The 24368-nt window shown below is 38.4% G+C and overlaps 2 protein-coding genes across 2 annotated transcripts in view; one reads left to right on the top strand and one right to left on the bottom strand.

Annotated features, from left to right (window-relative positions):
• LOC138316814 (valacyclovir hydrolase-like) overlaps nt 1-13727 on the bottom strand; it is a 33015-nt gene extending 19288 nt beyond the window's left edge. The window contains exons 1-4 of the mRNA XM_069258471.1: nt 13482-13727; nt 4393-4449; nt 3996-4096; nt 3713-3879 (exon numbers count right to left, since the gene is read on the bottom strand). Of these exons, the coding sequence (XP_069114572.1) occupies nt 3713-3879; nt 3996-4096; nt 4393-4449; nt 13482-13630 (474 nt within the window). The 5' untranslated portion in view covers nt 13631-13727. The remainder of the gene's footprint in view (nt 1-3712; nt 3880-3995; nt 4097-4392; nt 4450-13481) is intronic.
• A 14-nt stretch (nt 13728-13741) lies between these two features.
• Nucleotides 13742-24368, top strand: part of LOC138316328 (5-oxoprolinase-like) — a 115939-nt gene continuing 105312 nt past the window's right edge. Inside the window, exons 1-7 of the mRNA XM_069257999.1 lie at nt 13742-13833; nt 14160-14329; nt 14986-15177; nt 16879-17004; nt 22659-22765; nt 23390-23505; nt 24085-24164. Coding sequence (XP_069114100.1) covers nt 14165-14329; nt 14986-15177; nt 16879-17004; nt 22659-22765; nt 23390-23505; nt 24085-24164 — 786 coding nt within the window. The 5' untranslated portion in view covers nt 13742-13833; nt 14160-14164. The remainder of the gene's footprint in view (nt 13834-14159; nt 14330-14985; nt 15178-16878; nt 17005-22658; nt 22766-23389; nt 23506-24084; nt 24165-24368) is intronic.

The raw sequence follows: 24368 nt of genomic DNA on the forward strand, positions 1-24368 counted from the left end.
CCTGTAGACTTTGATAGTGATAGAGTTATTCCTAACAAGGATACTTCTTTGGCTGACATGATGAGTAAATCATCCTTGTCTAGAGAGGAGCTTATAGTAGAACAGGAAAAAGATCCTGAAATCTCCTTATTGTGTAATCGGGCTTTGAGTGAGGAAGAGGCTGAGAAAGTCCCGGTTTGTTACTTCCGTCGGTCAGGTGTGTTGATGCGTAAGTGGCGCCCCCCTGATGTGTCTCCCGAAGAAGACTGGAAGGTTGTCAATCAAATAGTTGTCCCACCAAGGTATAGGCAAGATATTCTGAGTTTATCTCATGATGTACCTATGGCAGGGCATTTAGGTGTGACCAAGACTTATAACAGGATCTTAGATCACTTCTTTTGGCCCAAGTTGAAACGGGATGTGGCTGATTTTTGTAGGTCTTGTCATACTTGTCAGGTGGTAGGGAAACCTAATCAGAAAATCCCTGTGGCACCTCTGCACCCCATTCCAGCATTTGAGGAACCATTTAGTAGAGTCATTATAGACTGTGTAGGTCCTCTACCCAAAACTAAGTCTGGGAATGAGTATCTTTTAACTATTATGTGTGCTTCCACACGCTTTCCTGAAGCCATTCCACTCAGAAATATTAAGGCCCCTAACACAGTCAAGGCTTTGGTTAAATTCTTTACATTGGTTGGTCTTCCAAAAGCTAGCTGTTCAATCGGACCAAGGTTCGAATTTCATGTCTGGTATTTTTCAACAAGTCATGTACCAGCTCCAGATCAAGCAGTATAAGTCTAGTGCTTATCATCCAGAATCTCAGGGTGCTTTAGAACGTTTTCATCAAACATTGAAGAATATGATGAGATCTTATTGTTTTGAAAACAAAAGAGATTGGGACGAAGGTATACACATGTTGTTGTTTGGCGTTAGAGAATCTGTACAAGAATCTCTTGGCTTCAGTCCCTTTGAACTTGTGTTTGGACACACTGTACGTGGTCCTTTGAAAATTTTGAAAGACAAAATTTTGGACGAAGATTCTAAAGTGAATCTCTTAGAGTATGTGTCTAATTTTAAGCAAAGGTTGACAAGGGCATGTGAACTGGCAAAAGAAAATTTGGCCGTTACTCAAACCAAAATGAAAACATGGTATGATAAAGATGCCCGTGCAAGAAGTTTTGATCCAGGTGACAAAATTTTGGCTCTATTACCAATACCGAGTCAGCCTTTGCAAGCTAGATATTTTGGACCTTATGTTGTGGAGAAAAAGGTCGATGATGTTAACTACATTATACAAACTCCAGGGAGGCGCAAGAAAACTCAATTATGTCATGTTAATATGCTTAAGAAATATGTAGATAGAGAAGAGAGCAAGACCTCTCAACCTATTGCTACTTTGGCCTCTGTACCATCACAAAGTGAAAGTACAGCTGATATTTGTAAATTAGACTTAGATGGTGGTGTACAAGATGTAGGTTTAGACTGTGGTGTTAAGTTATGGAACTCGAATGTGCTCGCGAACTTGGACAAGAAACTGTGTCATCTATCAGAAAAGGAACGAAATTAACTGAAAGATTTGATACTTGAGTATAAACATTTGTTTCCGGATACACCAGGCAAAACAGATGCTATCTATCATGACGTGGATGTAGGCGATGCGCCACCTGTCAAGCAACATCCTTACCGTGTCAATCCTTTGAAAGAAGAACATTTAAAGAAAGAAATTCAATACATGTTGGACAATGATATTATTGAACCAAGCAAAAGTGAATGGAGCTCTCCATGTGTTCTGGTACCAAAGCCAGATAAGACATACCGGTTCTGTACTGACTTCAGAAAAGTAAACTCTGTCAGTAAAACAGACTCTTGTCCAATTCCAAGGATTGACTCATGTATTGACAAAGTTGGCAAAGCCAAGTACGTAAGCAAGTTTGACCTGTTGAAAGGGTATTGGCAGGTGCCATTAACAGAAAGAGCTAAAGAAGTGTCGGCATTTGTAACCTCACAAGGTTTGTACCAGTACAAAGTTATGCCGTTTGGTGTGAAGAATGTCCCGGCAACATTTCAACGTCTTCTTAACAGCGTGATGTCAGACCTGGAAGGCTGTGATGGATACATTGATGACGTCATCAACTACCACGACACGTGGGAAGACCATCTCCGCGGGATTCGTGAATTCTTTGAAAGACTCACTACCATGAAATTGACTGTAAACTTATTGAAATGTGAATTTTGTCAAGCAACTGTTGAATTTTTAGGCCATGTTGTAGGACAGGGGCAGGTTAAACCTGTTCAGGCCAAAGTAGAATCAATTATAGATTTTTCAACTCCTGGAAGCAAGAGAGAGCTGATGAGATTTCTTGGTATGGCTGGATATTACAGAAAATTTTGTCAAAATTTCTCTGTTATAGCAGCTCCACTTACTGCTTTGTTAAAGAAAAATGTCAAATTTGTCTGGTCAGACGAATGTAAGTCTGCCTTTGAGAAATTGAAAGCCATACTATCAAACTCACCAGTTCTGACTGCTCCAGATTTTAATAAACAGTTTAAACTGTTTGTTGACGCCAGCGATGTAGGTGTTGGTGCTGTTTTGATGCAAGAAGGTTCTGAACAAATTGACCATCCAATTTGTTATTTCTCGAGAAAATTTGACAAACACCAGAGAAATTATTCCACCATTGAGAAAGAATGTTTAGCATTGATTTTGGCCTTAAACCAATTTGATGTGTATCTCTGCACTACAGCTGTGCCTGTGTTGGTCTTCACCGACCACAACCCTTTGACATTCATTGGGAAAATGAAAAACAAAAATCAAAGAATTCTCAGGTGGAGTTTGACTTTGCAAGAGTACAATCTTGACATCAAACATATCAAAGGGAAAGACAATATTCTGGCTGATGCTTTATCAAGGATTTAAATATGACTTGATATGTCAAGAAAGTTTCCTTTTCAAGAAAACTTTCTTTTCTTTAAGGAGGGGTGTGTTATGTATGACACTAAATACATGTAGTTATGAGATAAGGGAGATAACTCCCTTAGCTTTATTATCAATACATCCTATAAAGGTCATATCATTGATTTAGGTTATAGAACTTTCTAGAATATTATCATGTATAAACAAATATGTTTGTAAACATGTTGATTATAAGTAGAGATCTAGAATGATCTATTTCCAGAAAGTTCTGTGTTTATTTGTTTACTGTTTTTAGTTAGATATTTCTAGAAGTAGAAGGTTCTCCAATATTCTTGAATTAGGGTTTAGCTATATATACTCCAACTGTCCAAAGCTAATCAGAACTGTAATGAGACCTGTAATGAGACATATCAAGAATTGTGCAGTGCCATATAAGATTCTATTGGGAGAGCTATTGTGACTTTATCTGTGGATTATTACAACACTTTGTGTGGATTTATTCATATTGCCTGGAACTTTACAAATCATCTGTGGACATTCATTTTCCTTGTGGATTTGTGATTATTGTTAATTTGAAACCTGGGAGGATCAAGGATTATACCAGGACATTCGCATACAGATAAGTAACACTTTAAATCATCGTATTACTCTTGTACCACCACAAATTACTTTAGATATTGTAAACCATCTCTGTACAATATTGTATATATAATTAAATTGTGTTTTGAATTTAGCTGCTGGTTTCTCATTTCTGTTAATCGTTCATGTAACATATTTTATTGAAATTCAACAGACAATTCTGTTATTAGTATTTATTACCTTACATAATTGAATGGCATCATCAGCATCCCTCTGAAGGAACTCGAGGGGCCAGGTCCTCTCTGGGGGAATACTCCGGCCATAGCCCCGAGGATCCATAGCAACCAATGTATAGTCTGACTTGTTAAACTCTGTCAGCTGCTTTTCAAAATCTGTTCTGGTGGATCCTGGAATTAAGATATCAAACATCTTATCAGTACATCAATATGGACCTGGGAATAAAATATGTAAATCTAACAATGAAAGGTCAAACAGAGCAAAATCTGACTAAACAGTGTTATACCTAAGGCTCCAGGGAGTAGCAGTATGATCTCTTCTCCAACACCTGTTGTTTCAAAGTGGAGGTCCACACCATTCACTTTTTCTTTGTGAGACAGAATGGCACTGAAAATTGAATTTAAACTCAAACAAACAGAGAGAATAAAAAGAGTAAAATACAACAATAATAGTGATTTTTACAGGAAAGTGTTTTGATAATAAAATCATAATAATAATATAAAGTTGAGCTAAATTATTCTTGCTTTCGCAAAATGAACAGAAAATTGATTCATGTCTTTAATATTGTTACCATATTTCAAACAACTGTATAATATCACCAAGTATTAGCTGATCACATGTGTTATTATCAGGGGAGATAAATCCATGACACATAGACGGAAACACACATAATTGTCTGTTACCTTTGCTTTTCACTGTCTGGAAGGTTGGCCCTAGCATTTTGCATCATAGCAAAAAATCTGAAATAAGACAAGAAAAAAGTTTAGTGTTCTTAAAAAAAAAAACAAGATTTTTTCTGATAGAAGAGAATCATTAAAGACATTATATCCACCCCTCAGCCCTGGACTATCTTATAGTAAAAGTCCGCCTCATGAGACAACAGAAGACACAGATAATACGGGTGATTTGAGATCCCACAAGGATGTAGGTAAAGTACAATTTACCGTTGATTAGTACCACCATCCGGTGGTTATGACGTCATCATTTGATGTGAGTTTTGTGACGTCATAATCACCAGAAGGTGGGACTAATTGATGGTAAATTGTACTTTACCAACGTCGTTTTTGGATCTCAATACCCTCGAATTTGATCCGTTAATGTACATCAAAGGAATTGTATAACCGTATACTGTGGTTGACTATGTTGCTTTGAAGATGTGCATCTCTCTCTCTCTGTAATCTTCAAAGAAATTTTAGTGTCTGCAGGCCTGTGATTTGCACTCTTCGAAAAATAGAAGTATTCTTGGGCGATCTTCCAGCATATTGATGGAAGAGCTTCCAGAAGTAGAAGAACTACAAATCAAGTGATGGCAAGTTATACTCTTTTTATTATTCTAGAAGTTGAAGAGGGTAAATCGAGCTAGGCACAGGGATGGATATAACATCAGTGATAGTTTTTTACCCATCGAGTATTTGAAGAAGTTAAAGGGATAATTCAGTCTAAGAGTTCATTAAAATTTGCAAATATATCAGAAACAAACCAGTTCTTTTAAAAGTTAGAGTAGCTAGTATTACTGTGATATGCCAGAAAAGCCCATTGTGGTGAAATGTTCAAACTCGCTCGCTGTCCGCCATTACACATTGTGGTCTGAAATCTTGTATGCCGGACCCTGGCCTTTACTCGTGGAGTGATACAAAGTTTGTCCAGAACAACTCATATCGCTCTTACAGTTGTGTGTTTACCTTATCAGGTAAACTGTCTTGCCTAAAAAATCTTTCATCAACTCCTCAGTGGTTATGTGTTTTATTTGTTTAACGTACATGATATTGGCTCTGTTATTGGTAAAGCGTATTGCTATACCATTTGGATTTTCAACGGTATCAATTAAAATACTTAACAATGACGTGGAATTTGTCAATATTTTATGTTATATGTTTCAAAAGGAATCCCCTGCGAATTGAAGTACATGAACTTCCATGAACCATGAAATGTTCATGAACTTTCTGTTAATGTTCATAAATTGTTCATTAAATTTTGCATACAAAGTTCATAAATCAGTTCATGAACATTGGTTCATGAAATGTCCATGAAGTTTAATGAACTATTCATGAATAGTTCATGAAGAATAGTTCATGAATATAATATCTAAATATGGTTTTCATGAACTTTTCATGAACATCAGAAGATTGTTCATGAACTGTTTTTTAATTCATGAGCTGTTCATGAACATAAATTATATGTTCATGAACTAAATTGAGGTAACTGGTTATATATTAATTATGCTTAAAAAACATGCCTATGCTATATATTCTTATGCAGACTTAGACATTATGACAGATTATTGTCTGGTTTAGGGCCAGAGCGTACCACTATATCAAAACGTGGAATAAGCCGACACCGTTTGGTATCGAACCAGGTCATCTCCGATTCAGGCTGACCATCGAGAAGCACCACTAACCTTAGTCTATTCAACAAATGAATGATTTTTCTACCCAAATATAGTAATACGTCGAGATTAAAGGCGATTTGCATACTTTGAGGAAATGGCAACGACAACGAGGGAAATTTAAAGTTGAGGAAAAGAAACTACTGTGTTGACACAAAAGAAAGTTCATGTGTGATACAATGGATGGCTATGAGTAGATAAATTATTCCTTTGTTGGAAAGACCAAGGTAAGTGACAATTCTAGGTGGCAATATATTGTAAGCAGTCTGAATCAGAGATGACCTGGCCCGATACCAAACGGTGTCGACTTATTCCACATTTTGATATAGCAGTCCTAAACCAGACACCAAACCAAAATCCAAGATGGCTGCCTGGTGGCCATATTGTTTTTTCGATCAATCTCACAATCAGCATTTCAATCGCAGTGCCCTCGGGAAACCTACATATGAAATTTGAGACAGATCCCTTTAGTACTTTCTGAGAAATAGCGGTAACAATAATCAACTACCCAAATCTAAGATGGCTGCCTGCGGGCCATATTGTTATTCCGATCAGTCTCAAAATAAGCATGACAGTCCGTGTGTCCTAGGAAAAACCTACATATGAAATTTGAGACAGATCCCTTAGTACTTTCTGAAAAATAGTGGTAACAAACTTTAGCTATCAAAATCCAAGATGGCTGCCTGGCGGCCGTAATATTTTTCGGATTAATCTCAAAATCAGTATGACACTCCTAGAGCCCTAAGGGAACCTACATATGAAATTTGAGGCAGATCCCTTCTGTAATTTCTGAGAAATAGCGGTAACAAACATCAACTACAAAATCCAAGATGGCTGCCTGGCAGCCATATTGTTTTTCCGATAAGTCTAAAAATCAGCACGACACTCCGTGTGCCCTAAGGCAACCTACATATGAAATTTGAGACAGATTCCTTCTGTACTTTCTGAGAAATAACGGTAACAAGCATTGTTTACGGACGGAAGACGAACGTCAGACCACACACCACGGAACACGGACAAAAGGCCATTTGAAGGTACAATACATATTAGGGCTGGGTATTGGAACAGCCGAACCGATACGATACGTATTGACAATACAGTGAAATGATACACGATACGTATTGACGATACGATACAAATATGTTTATGCTAATACTGTTGTAGATATTGTGCAAATTAAAGACATATTTGAAGAAAAAAGTTGTTTGCGAGTGGTTTCTTTGTTTAAATTAGTTTTTAGCATGGAAGAAAACATTTTGCAGAAAAGACAAAGACACAAAAATTAAACATTGATAAGACTTTTATTCGATTATCAGATTCCTCAATCCATGTTCTTCTTTAAGAAAACAAGGCTATCTACAACCTCAGAGTGAAGGCATGCCAGTGTTGCTGTGACAATATCTCCTGTAGTGCTGAAGACTCTCTCAGATGCCACAGATGAGGCTTGAACACAAAAGTACTCTTGAGCCAAAATACTACAAGACATAAATTCATGTTGTCTCTCTTTCCAAAACTGTAATGGATCATTGCTCATTTTAATCTGGGGAACTTGTCTGTACTTGTCTATTTCCATTCTGGCCCTTTCTAGAGGAGGAAGTGGGGGTGATTCACCAGTCACCTCTACATCATCATCATCAAATAAAGATGAAAGAGCAGACTTCTTTCTGGGTGGTTCATCTGAGGTGGGCATTTCCTGAAATAAAACGTTTTTGACATAAGGGGCAATTACAAAAGTAATAATATATTCAATAATGCAGATATAAAGTGATATATCACTCAGAAATAATTAATGTATCAATCACACATATTAGTTATATACTTTTAACTATCTGTTATTTACCCGTGATTTACTTAATTACTGTCTGTTACATGTACCTTCTCACCTTATCAGTTTCTTGATTAAGTGAAGGAAGCTGGGGAAGATCAGAGACTGGTTCCTGTTTCACATTAACAGTTTCAACACCATCATTTAGTATTATGGCACATTTGGAAATCAATCTATCCCAGGTCTCTATAGAAATGCATTGCTTAGATTTAGTGCGTGGGTCAATGGCACTAGCCTCCTCCAAGAATCTGTGTACCTGGTAGCCAGGTTTGCTCCAATGGCACTTTCCAATGATGTACAAAGTTTGAGTCTGTCGGATCTGGAGTGAAATGTGTCCGCAACTTGGTCAATAGAGGAAGAATCAAACCTGCTGTCGGTGACTTCTCCTCAGACAGTGCTATAGTGGCTGTCATCATCACCTCCATGACGTTGACAAAGTCTTCACAATAGGCAATTTCAGTGTCTGACATACCAGCTACAAGTTTTGCTTTGTTGTGGAGACGTTTTACATTTTCATCTAAGAGGGTAGCTAAAACTGCTGGTCTCTGTTCGAGAAATCGCTTTAACATGTTGTATGTTGAATTCCATCTTGTTTTACAATCCATTATCAATCGATGTTCAGGAATTGCAAGTGCTTTCTGCTTTGTCTTCAATAGTTCGGTTGCAATGTTGCTTTTGTGGAAAAATGTTACAACAGATCTCACTTTTGCCAAAAACATTACTCAAACTATGAATTGTCAGAGCCTTGTTTGATGCTAAGTTCAAAGTATGGGCAAAGCAACCTAGTTTCAATTCTGCGCCAGAGACATTTATTGCTACTGTCATGTTTGATGCATTATCCACAGTTATAACTTTCACCTTCTCTGCAATTCCCCACTTTATCATGGCACCTCTAAGCTCAAAACCAACATTTTCCCCAGTATGACTGCCTTGAAATTGTTCTGTTTGCAATACTTTTGAGTGAAGTTTCCATTCTTTGATGTAGTGACATGTGATAGTGAGGTAAGACTCTGTTGCCCTTGATGTCCATGCATCCGATGTTAAAGCAACTCCTTTGGCTCCATTTAGATCTGATTGAAGCTTGGTCTGCTCTGCCAGAAACAATGCAGGGATGAGTTTCTCACTAATGGTATGTCTGCTAGGTGGTTGATAACGTGGTTCCAACTTGGAGAGCATGTTTCTTAACAAACAAGAAATTACACTGATTTTTTTTTTATTTTAACAAACAATAGAGAAGAAAAGTAAATACTGTTCATTTTTTTCATTTCTTCATTATCTTATTTTCGCTTCTTTATTTATCAACTTTATTTTATATATAAATTTGATTTTTTAATTATCTAATCTTTTACTTTATTATTAATACACATACTTGTATCACTCACCTAAATGATGTACTTTCAACTGTGCTGAATGGACGCATATCTTTTATGATATATCTCAAAACGGCGTCTGTGATTTCATTCACTTTGAATGCAGGCAGAGCCGTTCTTTTGGCAATTGACCAAGGATTTTGTGCAGTTACTGCAGTAGCAGAACTTGAAGGTGTAACTTTAGTTACCTGAGTAACTTCATCATTTTTTTCTGTAAAATATAACAGAAAATGTGTTATTATAAGAAGTTAAAAACGTATTGAACACTGATAGAATTATTTTACCAAATTATCGTAAACTCGTATTTGAATCCATACATTACAAAAAAAAAATTGTTTAATAGATTGTTTCATAATTCAAATATAACACTTACCTAATTTTACTGGAATACTGGCACCCGATTGCGATGGTTGACTGGTAATGTCAATTTTATGATGCCTCCTCAAATGCGTGTTGAGATTTGTTGTGCCGCCGGATGTGGCTACACGCATATCGCAAAGTAAACATATTGCTTTACTCTCGCCTATGACTTGGCGAAAATGTAGCCAAACTTTTGATTTTGTTTTTCCCGTCGACATTATCTATGTCGTCTGCTAAGTGTCAAACATTTCAAGCTAACGTGTTCTGCTCAATTTGTATTCATGGTTACGCAAACGCATTTCCGGTGCGTCTAAGTGACTCGGAAGCTTGAAACAGCCTATCAATAGAACATGCTACTCGAATCCTTTGCCCGTATACAGGCCCCGTGGTGTCTAAATGAGACCTAACAAGTATTTTCTGTAAAAAGGAGTGAAAAACGGAAGCTTCGCGGTGGCCGAGTGGTTAAGATGTCCCGACATATTACCACAAGCCCTCCACCTCTGGGATGCGGGTTCGAATCCCATGTGGGGCAGTTGCCAGGTACTGACCGCTGACCGGTGGTTTTTCTCCGGGTACTCCGGCTTTCCTCCACCAACAAACCTGGCACGTCCTTACATGACCCTGGCTGTTAATAGGACGTAAAACTTAACAAACCAAATTGAACGATACAGCGATACAACAACATGTTGTCGTATCGAGAACCGATACGTTGTTCAATACCGGTTTGTACCGGTATATCGGTATACCGATCCAGCCCTAATACATATGCATGAGACTACTCCACAAACTTGACCACTATGGCATAACCAGTCCCATCCATGCTTGGATCAAAACATTCCTTATGGACAGAACACAGCAACTCGTCGTTGAGGGAGATCACTTGTCCACAGCTAGAGTAGAATCCGACGTCCCTCAAGGGACTCAGCATCAGTATCATCGTCGGTTCATCTTTTCGCAGAGGACTGTCTACTATATAGGCAGATAACAAGTATTGAAGATCAAACCATGCTTCAACATGACCTGACAGCATTGGGAAAGTGGGCGTCTACATGGGGGATGCGTTTTAATGCGAAAAAGTGTTATGTGATGAGGATAAGTAGATCAAATAAGAGGCCCATGGGCCTTAACGGTCACCTGAGTTTGAATATATAATGAAATAAATAATGAAACAAATTTAAAGACATATAAGTACTATATGCTGGGCCTTGAAGTTGGTCGGTGATTTATAAAATTTCATTTAATTTGACTTTTTAGTCTATAAAGAGAATTTGCTTCCATCAAACCTTTGAACTTTATAGAAGTATTTTTTGAAATTTTAATCATTTTGACCCTGTTAGGTCCTGCCCCTCTGATCCCCCAGGGGGTCATTGAGGACTGATATGGATGTTAAAATGCTATATCTCAGGCTAATAATTCTAATCAAGTTTGACTCATTTCCGATGAAATAATGTTCATAATGTTCATAAATATATTTTTCCTATATAAACTAAAGTAAACTTGACTCCCTCCCCAAGGGGAAACGTGAGACCCCAGGGTCATATAATTCACAATTTTTATAAAACACCTTAAGGGCTTAGTGTATTTTATTCTACCATTTCCAGAATTTAAGAAGAAGATTTTTGAAGTTTTAGCATATTTGACCTTTTTTGGCCCCGCCCCTCTGCCCCCAGGGGGTCAGCCAGGACTAATATGGATATAATGTTAAAATGCTATCTCAGGCTAATAATCCTAAGCAAGTTTGACTTGTGTCCTATGAAAATTGAGCAAAAAGTGCTCATAAATGGGTTTTCCCTAAATAAACTATATAGTAAACTTGACCCCCTCCCCAGATGGAAACGTGAGACCTCAGGGTCATATAATTCACAATTTTTGTAAAGGATTATTAAACCTTTCTATCTATGAAATGTAATTGATTTTACCATTTCCAGAATTTGAGACGAAGATTTTTGAAGTTTTAGCCTATTTGACCCCTTTTGACCCCGCCCCTAAGGCCCCTGGGGGTCAGTCATAGAAAATTTGTTAACAGGATTGAATGGCCATCTCATACTGATAATTCTGACCACATTTGACTCATTTCCTATTACAAATTACCAAATAATGCTCAAAAATGTGTTTTCCCTGTAAAAACTATAGTAAACTTAACCCCCTCCCAAGGGGGAAACTAGAGACCCCAGGGTCATATAATTCACAATTTTTGTGAGGGACCTTGAGACCTTTCTATGAAGAGTATTTGATTCTACCACATCTGTGAGTAGAGAAGAAGATTTTTGAAAATTTACTCAATTTTACCCTTTTTGGCCCCTCCCACAGCCCCCTGGGGGCTGGGGACTATATAATTCACAATTTTGATTGACCTTATGCCTTAGAAGGATTGTGCAGAATTTCATTGAAATTGCTTCAGCAATTTTGGAGAAGAAGTCGAAAATGGAAATTGTTTACGGATATACGATGGACGACAACGGACAAAAGGTGATTAGAAAAGGTCACTTGAGACTCCGCTCAGGTGACCTAAAAAGCCGCTACAACATTTTTACAGTCTGGACAATGAGATCCTCCAACAAGTACCAAACAGCCCATATTTAGGCCTGACCATCAGTGAAAATTTAAAATTTGAAGAACATATCAACAAAAGCACCAAAAAGGCAAACTCTGCATTAGGCTTCTTTTGGCGCAACCTAAAATTCTGCCCACAGAGCTTAAAAACATCCGCTTATACAGCTCTAGTGAGATCCATACTCGAATAAAGCGAGACTGTGTGGGACCCTTCTGTACAAAAGGATGTGGACAAAATCGAAGCAGTACAACGGCGTGCAACTCGATTAATCTTTAATAACTATTGCAGAAAATCAAGCGTAACTGCCATGATGGAGAAATTACATCTCGCTCCACTGGCAGAGAGACATCGAGAACACCGCCTCAACATGTTGTATAAAGTCATCAACGGCCTAGTAGCAATCCCCCCCCAAAATTTCATCACTCCTAATAACTCGAAAACACAACAAAAACATTCAAAAACTTATAAAACGATCACCACCAACAGTGAAGTGTTTAAAAACAGCTTTTTCCCCAGCACAATTAGAGACTGGAACAATTTAAAAAATAAGAATAAATCTGCTGCTACTACTTTATTTCAACACCATAGGATATATGTGACTTTAGTGTTTCCTCTACGCAATCGGATATATGTGACTTTAGTGTTTTCCTTCAACGAGATCGGATATATGTGACTTAGTGTTTTCCCGGACTTCTACGCAATTGAATATGTATGTGATTTTATACCTAGTGATTCTAATATATTTGATTTTTATAGACTTTAAACAATCGTGTGGCTCTTGCAGAGGGGGCCTCCACGTGGCAAGAGCTGGGCAACAGGTGAAACTGCAGAGGCAGGTTCAGTGTTGGCAGACACCCTCTAATAAAATTTATGAAATTCAATAAATAAAATGTACTTTTTATATTTACCACTTTTTGTTTATTTTACATGTAGTATATTATGGATATGCATCTAAATGCATTGACACATAATAGTCTACCATGAAATTCATTAAAGAAAATATTTTTATGAATACACATATTAATTAACAAGACATAATGTTATATTATTACATGATATACATAGATATGTTAATATATAAATCTAATACCATATATTTAACATATATTTATATTGTTACGTAGCCGTTTTAACTGGGGCCGTTCTGACTGGGGCCGTTACCTGGTTATATTTTGCAGTGGGCCGTTCTGACTAGGTCCGTTTTTACAGGGGGGCAATTTGATGATGGTTGGCTAATAAATATGCATGCACTAGAGCAGTTAATAAATTACAATTACCCTGAGTCTGCATTTTCTGTAGCGAGTTGTCTTGTCGACATAGATATTGGGTTGCATTTAATTGCTGACGGTCTTTTAATATGACACTTTAAAGCAATCAATCTCCTGTAAGCACATGTCCCAATGTGTCGTGTAAATTTCACTGACATATTCAGTCAAAATAGGTCGGTATGCCAGCTGTGTAGGCTATAAACACATCTGTTACAAGCTACTTGATGCCTACTTTCGTTTTCCGTGCACTTTGTTGAAGAGTATACCAAGGGAAGTAACTCTCACGAACACTTTATTACCGATGTGGAAACTGCATGCAACACCACTGCGAGGATCTGGACGACTAAGAGACTCAGATTGGGTAAACTTTTATTCTACTGAAATTGACGACTATGTAAATATATTAATTCTTTAATTTATAAGTGACACAGATTACAAAACCACCGGAAACCTAACTTATACTAGCTGTAACAGTACAGTCTGTAACGATTGATCAGGTGAATAAACAGAACGTATTTTTACAGATCATACATGACACGCAGATCTACACAGAACAATAGAACACCTGTAATATAAAGAGCTGTAGTGTGAGCATCTCATCAAATATGATGTTGTTAATTTGTTTTATGCGGATAAAGATTATTTCGATTGTCAGATTTATTAATTTTATCTTTTGTAAACTTGTAGTAAGAATGGAATCGAACAAGTACCAGTTTGCCATTGATCGTGGAGGCACATTTACTGATATTTGGGCAAGATGTCCTGGAGGGGAAGTGAAAGTCATGAAACTGTTGTCAGTTGACCCAAAGCACTATCCAGATGCCCCAAGGGAGGGGATTCGACGAATTATGGAAGAGGTACATTTGTGTATAAATTAATTTGTGTACATGTAGGTAGAAGCCATGGTCTTGCAGCTATGATTTTTCATGTGCTGTGATACATTGAAATAAATGTAGTATGTTATAGCCGGTTATTTATGGGCTCAAAATTTTCACGATTTTCACTTAAAAATTAAATGTAAAAATATTATCCCTGTGAAATAGCCTGCTATACAGTTGGGCACCAAATGTAACAGAAGAGGAGATTATACAGCAACTAAATCATAATGCAATTGTAGCAGGTTTTAATTGTAAAGTGATAGAGCCGCCATCAAGATTTGCACTTGAGAGAAATTTCCCTTTTGTTCAGTCGGTAGAGTGGCAGACCAATAAGTGTGTAGTCGTGGGTTCAAGCCCGGCTGGCGGCACACTTACTCTCGCCCTGTTTAGTGTAACATAATCAAGACCTTTTAAGGTCTGAAGGAAGCTAGACACTAACTCTAGATCTATACCAAATAATGTATACTGTATCTGGTCCAGGATAATCAACTCACCCCAGTCCTCCAGATTGGAGTTCTATATGCAGTCTCGTCTTTAGTATTTTACATTAAATCTGTTAGGGTTAAACATTTATGTACATATTATATTTTATAAATATATAACTGTTAGGTAACCCAGATTACTGTGATTGACAGGTAGGTGGGCATGTACTGCCACCAGACGAACCAATAGACACGTCCCAGATTGACTGGATCAGGATGGGGACGACTGTGGCCACCAATGCCTTGCTGGAGAGGAAAGGTGAACCCATGGCACTGGCTATAACCAAGGGATTTAGGGACCTCTTACACATCGGAAACCAAGCACGCCCAAACATCTTTGACCTGGTAAACATCTTCAAAATTAGTATCAATCTTCAATTATATCTTAACTATAACATGGTCATAAGGTTACATCAAATTTCAATAAATCAAGTAAACTGAGTGAAATGGCTGTGTGTATGTAAATACATGAATTATTTTGGATATTTTTTTTTCATTTTGTGCCTTTATATACAGTGATTACAGCAAGTAGCATTTTTTGGTCATCTGACCCGAAGGGTCACGATGATCTATTGTCATCATGCACTGTCCGTCGTCGTGCGCTGTGCATAAACTTTTCATTCAAACAACTTCTTCTCAATAACCGAAAGGCACAGGGTACTGATATTTGGCCTGTAGCATGCTGGGACAAAGGGCTACCAAGTTTGTTCAAATAAATGACCTTGACCTTCATTCAAGGTCAAAGGGGTCAAAAAGGCCAAAATCTTTAAACGACTTCTTCTCAAGACCCAGAAGGCCCAGGGTACTGATATTTGGCCTGTAGCATGCTGGGATGAAGGGCTATTAAGTTTTTTAAAAAAATGACCTTGACCATCATTCAAGGTCACAGGGGTCAAATAGGATAAAAATCCTTTAAACAACTTCTTGTGAATAACCAAGAGGCCTAGAGACCTGATATTGGGCCCGTAACATGCTTGGATGAAGGGCTATCAAGTTTGTTCAAATGAATGACCTTGATCTTCATTCAAGATCACAGGGGTCAAAAAGGCTAAAATTTTCAAATAACTTCTTCTCAAGAACCAGTAGGCCCAGGGTACTGATATTAGGCATGTAGTATGCTGGGATGAAGGGCTACCAAGTTTGTTCAAATGAATGACCTTGATCTTCATTCAAGGTCACAGGGGTCAAATAGGCTAAAATCTTTAAATGACTTTTTTTCAAGAACCAAAAGGCCCAGGATACTCATATTGGGCGTGTAGCATGCTGGGATAAAGGGCTACCAAGTTTGTTCAAATGAATGACCTCTACCTTCATTCGAGGTCACAGAGGTCAAATAGGCTTAAATCTTTAAACGACTTCTTCTCAAGAACCAAAAGGCCCAGGATACTCATATTGGGCTTGCAGCATGCTTGGCTGAAGGGCTACCAATTTTGATAAAATTAATGTCCTTGACCTTCATTCAAGGTCACAGGGGTCAAATTGGCTAATATATTTTAATTGACTTCTTTAGATTAAGTAGGAGGTCTAGAGACCTGATATTGGGCCTTTGACATGCTGGGATGAAGGGCTCTCAAGTTTGTACAAATGAATGACCTTGATCGTCATTGAAGGTCACAGGGGTCAAATAGGCTTAAATCTTTAAACAACTTCATCTCAAGAACTGCAGCACGCTGGGGTGAAGGGTTACTAAGTTTGTTCAAATGAATGACCTTTACCTTCATTCAAGGTCACAGGGGTCAAAAAGGTTAAAATCTTTAAAACGACTTCTTGAGAATAACTAGGAGGCCTAGAGACCCGATATTGGGCCTGTGACATGCTAGGATGAAGGGCTACCAAGTTTGTTCAAATGAATTACCTTGATCTTCATTAAAGGTCACAGAGGTCAAATATGCTAGAATCTTTAAATGACTACATTGTGTTGTGCTAATAGTCAGATGACCGTAAAGGCCCATGGGCCTCTTGTTTTAGAAAGTTTTGAAATAAGATTAGATATTTCATTTTTCTATTTGAAATATTCTGTAAGTCAAAATATTTGTTTTCACTCAGGAAATCCTGTCACCAGATCAACTTTATGAAGAAGTGATAGAAGTTGATGAGCGAGTTGTGTTTCAGCAGGAAAAATGTGAAATAAAAAAAGACTACCTTGTTGTCACTGGTACAACCGAGGAAAAGGTAGGGCTCCCATGTGTTATTATTTACGTGTTTCAGCAAGAAAATTGTGAGAAAAAAGGTTGTCCTATTGTCACTGGTACAACTGAGGAAAGGTAGGGCTCCCAGATATTACTATTTATGAGAGTCGTGTTTCAGCAGGAAAAGTGTGAGATAAAATAGTTTGTCCTGTTGTCACTGGTACAACCATGGAGAAGGTAGGGCTCCCAGGTATTATTATTTATGAGAGTTGTGCTTCAGCAGGAAAAGTGTGAGATAAAAAAGGTTTTCCTGTTGTCTCTGGTACAGCCGCGGAAAAGGTAGGGCTCCCAGGTATTACTATATATGAGAATCCTATTTCAGCAGGAAAAGTGTGAGATAAAAAAAGGTCGTCCTGTTGTCACTGGTACAACCGCGGAAAAGGTAGGGCTCCCAAGTATTACTATTTATGAGAATCATGCTTTAGCAGGAAAAGTGTGTGATAAAAAAGGTTGTGCTGTTGTCACTGGTACAACCGTGGAAAAGGTAGGGCTCCCAGGTATTAGTATTTATGAGAATTGTATTTCAGCATGAAAAGTGTGAGATAAAAAAGGTTGTCCTGTTGTCACTGCTATAACCGCAGAAAAGATAGGGCTCCCAGGTATTACTATTTATGAGAATTGTATTTCAGCATGAAAAGTGTGAGATAAAAAAGGTTGTCCTGTTGTCACTGGTATAACCGCGGAAAAGATAGGGCTCCCAGGTCTATTTTGAGAGTCGTGCTTCAGCAGGAAAAGTGTGAGATAAAAAAGGTTGCCTGTTGTCACTGGTACAACCGCAGAAAAAGGTAGGGCTCCCAGGTATTACTATTTATGAGAGTTGTATTTAAGCAAGAAAAGTGTGAGATAAAAAAAGATTGTCCTGATGTCACTGGTATAACGGAGGAAAAGGTAGGGCTCCCAGATATTACTATTTATGAGAGTTGTGTTTCAGCAGGAAAAGTGTGAGATAAAAAAGGTTGTCCTGTTGTCACTGGTACAACTGAGGCAAAGGTACAGCTCCCTGATATTACTCTTTATGAGAGTAGTATTTCGGCAAGAAAAGTTAAAGATGAAAAATGGTTGTCCTGTTGTCACTGGTACAACCGCAGAAAAGGTTCCCATGCTGTGATACCACCATCTGGTGTATAATTTAGTCATTAAGGTTATTCACATATCTCTACAGAGACAAGAATTATTTGGTATCAGAGGGAAAATTGTATAAAAATATTATACTATTAGTGTGTCATTAATGTATTGAGTAATTATACATTCCTCATTCACCCCTGAAGACCAATTAAGATTCTTCTAAATCAAAGATGAGAATAATCCATTATGAATTTTCAGGAGTGAATTAGTTAAAAGGTAATTTATCAGTTGTGTGTTGGTAAGTAGCCTGGATGAATTTGCTACATTGCCTCCTGACAGCCTAGCTGTTACTATTGTAGATAAGAATTAATTGGTTGGTATCAGAGAGAAAATTATGCAATAGAATTAACATTATTGTGTCACTAATCTAGCTGGAATATTGGTGACCATGCAGGTAAATCAATCTGTAGAGCATCTGGTTAGTATTCAGAAAATCTGGGTTCAAACCCTGGTCTGGCTGCTATACATTCATAACCTTTGAAAAAATCAATGGTGCAGTGGTAAGCAGACAGGGTGGACTAGGCAAACACTGACTTCTGGTGATCTGTTGAAATCAACAAACTATGTAGTACGTTGATATATGTGCAGCCATTGTACATTAGAAGCTGTCCTAAGTACTATGATGTATGTGTAGCCATTATACATAAGAAGCTGTCCTACGTACTATGATGTATGTGCAGCCATTGTACATTAGAAGCTGTCCGAAGTACTATGATGTATGTGTAGCCATTGCACATTAGAAGCTGTCCTAAGTACTATGATGTATGTGCAGCCATTATACATTAGAAGCTGTCCTAAGTACTATGATGTATGTGCAGCCATTGTACATTAGAGCTGTCCTATGTATGTGCAGCCATTGTACATTAGAAGCTGTCCTAAGTACAATGATGTATGTGCAGCCATTGTACATTAGAAGCTGTCCTAAGTACAATGATGTATGTGCAGCCATTGTACATTAGAAGCTGTCCTAAGTACAATGATATATGTGCAGCCATTATACATTAGAAGCTGTCCTAAGTACTATGATGTATGTGCAGCCATTGTACATTAGTGGCTGTCCTAAGTACAATGATGTATGTGCAGCCATTGTACATTAGAAGCTGTCCTAAGTACAATGATATATGTGCAGCCATTATACATTAGAAGCTGTCCTAAGAACAATGATGTATGTGCAGCCATTGTACATTAGAAACTGTCCCAAGTACAATGATGTATGTGCAGCCATTGTACATTAGAAGCTGTCCTAAGTACTATGATGTATGTGCAGCCATTGTACATTAGAAGCTGTCCTAAGTACAATGATGTATGTGCAGCCATTGTACATTAGAAGCTGTCCTAAGTACAATGATGTATGTGCAGCCATTGTACATTAGAAGCTGTCCTAAGTACTATGATGTATGTGCAGCCATTGTACATTAGAAGCTGTCCTAAGTACAATGATGTATGTGCAGCCATTGTACATTAGAAGCTGTCCTAAGTACTATAATGTATGTGCAGCCATTGTATATTAGAAGCTGTCCTAAATACAATGATGTATGTGCAGCCATTGTATATTTAGGCTGTCCTAAGTACAATGATATATGTGCAGCCATTGTACATTAGAAGCTGTCCTAAGTACTATGATGTATGTGTAGCCATTGTACATTAGAAGCTGTCCTAAGTACTAGGATGTATGTGCAGCCATTGTATATTAACGCTGTCCTAAGTACTATGGTGTATGTGCAGCCATTGTACATTAGAAGCTGTCCTAAATACTATAATGTATGTGTAGCCATTGTACATTAGAAGCTGTCCTTAGTACTATGATGTATGTGCAGCCATTGTATATTAATGCTGTCCCAAGTACAATGATGTATGTTCAGCCATTGTACATTAGAAGCTGTCCCAAGTACTAGGATGTATGTGCAGCCATTGTAAATTAGAAGCTGTCCTAAGTACTATGATGTATGTTCAGCCATTGTACATTAGAAGCTGTCCTAAGTACTATGATGTATGTGCAGCCATTGTTAGCTCACCTGGCCCGAAGGGCCGGTGAGCTTATGTCATGGCGCGGCGTCCGTCGTCCGTCCGTCGTCCGTCGTCCGTCCGTCCGTCCGTCCGTCCGTCAACATTTCCTTTAAATCGCTACTAGTCATAGAGTTCTGCATGGATTGTAACCAAATTTGGCCACAAGCATCCTTGGGGGAGGGGGAATAGAACTTGTATAAATTTTGGCTCTGACCCCCCGGGGGCAGGAGGGGCGGGGCCCAATAGGGGTAATAGAGGTAAATCCTTTAAATCGCTACTTGTCCTAGAGATCTGCATGGATTGTAACCAAATTTGGCCACAAACATCCTTAGGGGAAGGGGAACAGAACTTGTATAAATTTTGGCTCTGACCCCCCGGGGGCAGGAGGGGTGGGGCCCAATAGGGGAAATAGAGGTAAATCCTTTAAAACGCTACTAGTCCTAGAGTTCTGCATGGATTGTAACCAAAATTAGCCACAAATATCCTTGGGGGAGGGGGGACAGAACTTGTATAAATTTTGGCTCTGACCCCCCAGGGGCAGGAGGGGCGGGACCCAATAGGGGAAATAGAGGTAAATCCTTAAAATCGCTACTAGTCAAATGTAACCAAATTTGGCCACAAACATCCTTGGGGGAAGGGGAACAGAACTTGTGTAAATTTTGGCTCTGGCCCCCTGGGGGCAGGAGGGGCGGGGCCCAATAGGGGAAATAGAGGTAAATCCTATAAATCGCTACTTGTCATAGAGTTATACATGAATTGTATCCAAATTTGGCCACAAGCATTCTTTTTTGAAGCGGACCAGAACTTGTATAAATTTTGGCTCTGACCCCCCGGGGGCAGGACGGGCGGGGCCCAATAGGGGAAATAGAGGTAAATCCTTTAAATCGCTACTAGTGATAGAGTTCTGAATGGAATGTAACCAAATTTGGCCACAAACATCCTTGGGAGAAGGGGAACAGAACTTGTGTAAATTTTGGCTCTGGCCCCCTGGGGGCAGGAGGGGCGGTGCCAATAGGGGAAATAGAGGTAAATCCTTTACATCGCTACTTGTCATAGAGTTATACATGAATTGTATCCAAATTTGGCCACAAACATTCTTTTTTGAAGCGGACCAGAACTTGTATAAATTTTGGCTCTGACCCCCCGGGGGCAGGAGGGGCGGGGCCCAATAGGGGAAATAGAGGTAAATCCTTTAAATCGCTACTAGTCATAGAGTTCTACATGGATTGTAACCAAATTTGGCCAGAAATACCCTTGGGAGAATAAGAACTGAGTTTGTATAAATTTTGGCTCTTGCCCCCCGGGGGCAGGAGGGGCGGGGCCCAATAGGGGAAATAGAGGTAAATTCTTTAAATCGCTACTTGTCCTAGAGTTCAGCATGGATTGTAACCAAAATTAGCCACAAACATCCTTGGGGGAGGGGAAACAGAACTTGTATAAATTTTGGCTCTGGTCCCCCGGGGGCAGGAGGGGCGGGGCCCAATAGGGGAAATAGAGGTAAATCCTTTAAATTGCTACTTGTCTTAGAGTTCTACATGAATTGTAACCAAATTTGGCCACAAACATCCTTTTTGGAAGCGGAACAGAACTTGTATAAATTTTGGCTCTGACCCCCCGGGGGCAGGAGGGGCGGGGCCCAATAGGGGAAATAGAGTTAATCCTTTAAATCGCTACTAGTCATAGAGTTCTGCATGGAATGTAACCAAATTTGGCCACAAACATCCTTGGGGGAAGGGGAACAGAACTTGTATAAATTTTGGCTGTGGTCCCCCGGGGGCAGGACGGGTGGGGCCCAATAGGGGAAATAGAGGTAAATCCTATAAATCGCTACTTGTCCTAGAGTTTTGCTTGGATTGTGACCACATTTGGCCATAAACATCCTTTGGGGAAGGAGAACAGAACTTTGGCTCTGACCCCCTGGGGGCAGGAGGGGTGGGGCCCAATAGGGGACTTAAAGGTTAATATTAAAATTCCTTCAGAAAAGAAACAATGAACCTGTATTCAGAACATTACTTGGCATTACAAACCAGGTGAGCGATACAGGCCCTCTGGGCCTCTTGTATATTAAGGTTGTCCCAAGTACTATGATGTATGTGCAGCCATTGTACATAAAAACTGTCCTAAGTACTATGATGTCTGTGCAGCCATTGTACATTAGAGCTGTCCTAAGTACTAGGATGTATGTGCAGCCATTGTACATTAGAAGCTGCCCTAAGTACTAGGATGTATGTGCAGCCATTGTACATTAGAAGCTGTCCTAAGTACTAGGATGTATGTGCAGCCATTGTATATTAGAAGCTGTCCTAAGTACAATGATGTATGTGCAGCCATTGTACATTAGAAGCTGTCCTAAGTACAATGGTGTAAGTGCAGCCATTGTATATTAGAAGCTGTCCTTAGTACTAGGATGTATGTGCAGCCATTGTATATTAAGGCTGTCCTAAGTACTAGGATGTATGTGCAGCTCTAGGTCCTCAGTGTGGTTATGTGATAATCACTTTGTAGTTGGAGGTTTGGCGTGATGTGGACGTACCAAAGTTAAGACAGGATTTACAGCGACTTTTAGACAGAGGGATACAGAGTCTGGCTGTCGTCTTACTTCACTCTTACACGTAAGATGATCTACATATAGATTTTATGACTTTCATTTTAAAATAATTTAAACAATACAGAGTTAAGCTATAATAGTTTTATTTCAATGCATTTTTGTTGCCTTTTTAGTGCTAATTCATGTCCAATGCAAAATTTTGTAGATGGGTTTTTTCCGGTATTGAATGAATGAATTGCGCTAATTTATATCTGCGCTTATGAATAATATTTACAGTTTTTGCATTTGCATTTTAGGTTGTTCTAAGATATTTAATAATTTAATTTGAAATACATACTGGTTTTCTTTGATTGCTCTGCTTCTAATTTTGAAAACCAGAAAATCAAATAGTTTTCAAAGAAAATGTGTAATAGTATAGCAAAATATCGTTCTTAAACTGCAGATAGAAATTACATACTCAATATGTAAAAATACTCAATATATAAAGATACTTCTGGTATTTAATAACTCATGTCAGAAAGGGGAGGGCAATAATTACAGCAATTACATGTATGGTGCATGTGGATGGATTTAAATAAGATGTGATTGGTGGTTCAATGGATTTAAAGGGGATGATTTTATCTGTTTACAGTCAGGTTTAGGGTTGGTATATATCTTCTATCATACCATGTTCTTTTGTGATTCTCAGATTTGCTGATCATGAAAAGGAGGTTGGACGTGTTGCCAGGGAGATGGGTTTCCACCAGGTGTCACTGTCTTCTGATGTCATGCCGATGGTGAGAGTTGTCCCACGTGGCTACACAGGTAACTAGTGTTTTTCTGTTTATCAATTATAATCAGGATCTCTAAATGGGAAAAAAGAAAAAATAGAGTTTTTTCATAGTACTCTTACCTATAATGTCTTACCAATTATGCTATTTAAACACAATTAATTGGGGAAAAAACTTGCATATTATATGTTCATTGATAAAGATTCCTACTTTGAAATGGGATGATAAAAAAATAATGTGATGATGTATATAATCAAATGGTGATGAATTCTGCTTCATAGGAAATGCTCCTATTCGATCCCAGGCCAAAATGAGCAATATTTTAAAGAGTTACATAATTTCAGGCTATAAACCAATAAATAATCAAAAATTGATCAGTTGTCTCTAAAGGATTATAGCTGATCATCGATCACAACTGGTTCCTAACACTACATGTACAGATAACAAATGCTTCAAACTGTGACTTACTCACTGAGGATTACTTACAGAATAACTCACATTTTTATATGCAGATGGTTCCTTGCTACAAAACCAGCCATTTTGTTTGCTAGAATTTTTCATTTAATTACATTTATAATCGGTTAATTTAGCTTACAATGCCTCTAATTGACAGCCTGTGCTGATGCTTACCTAACACCTTGTATCAAGAACTATGTTGCCGGCTTTGCCTCTGGTTTTCAGGGAGGCGTGCAGGTGAGCATCTCACACTCACAGTCAACCTGTCACTACTGTAAAATTACCCATACATGTCTTATTGGTAATAATCTGATGTGAACACAAGTAAGAATATCTCATATCATGGGCTTCTGCTATATACATACATATATACTGGGATAGTTCTAGTGGTGTTCACCACATCAAGATGAGTGATTGCAGATTGTTGAACTAATAAGAAAC

This window comes from Argopecten irradians, chromosome 2, assembly GCF_041381155.1.
Source record: "Argopecten irradians isolate NY chromosome 2, Ai_NY, whole genome shotgun sequence".
Lineage (NCBI taxonomy): Eukaryota > Metazoa > Mollusca > Bivalvia > Pectinida > Pectinidae > Argopecten > Argopecten irradians.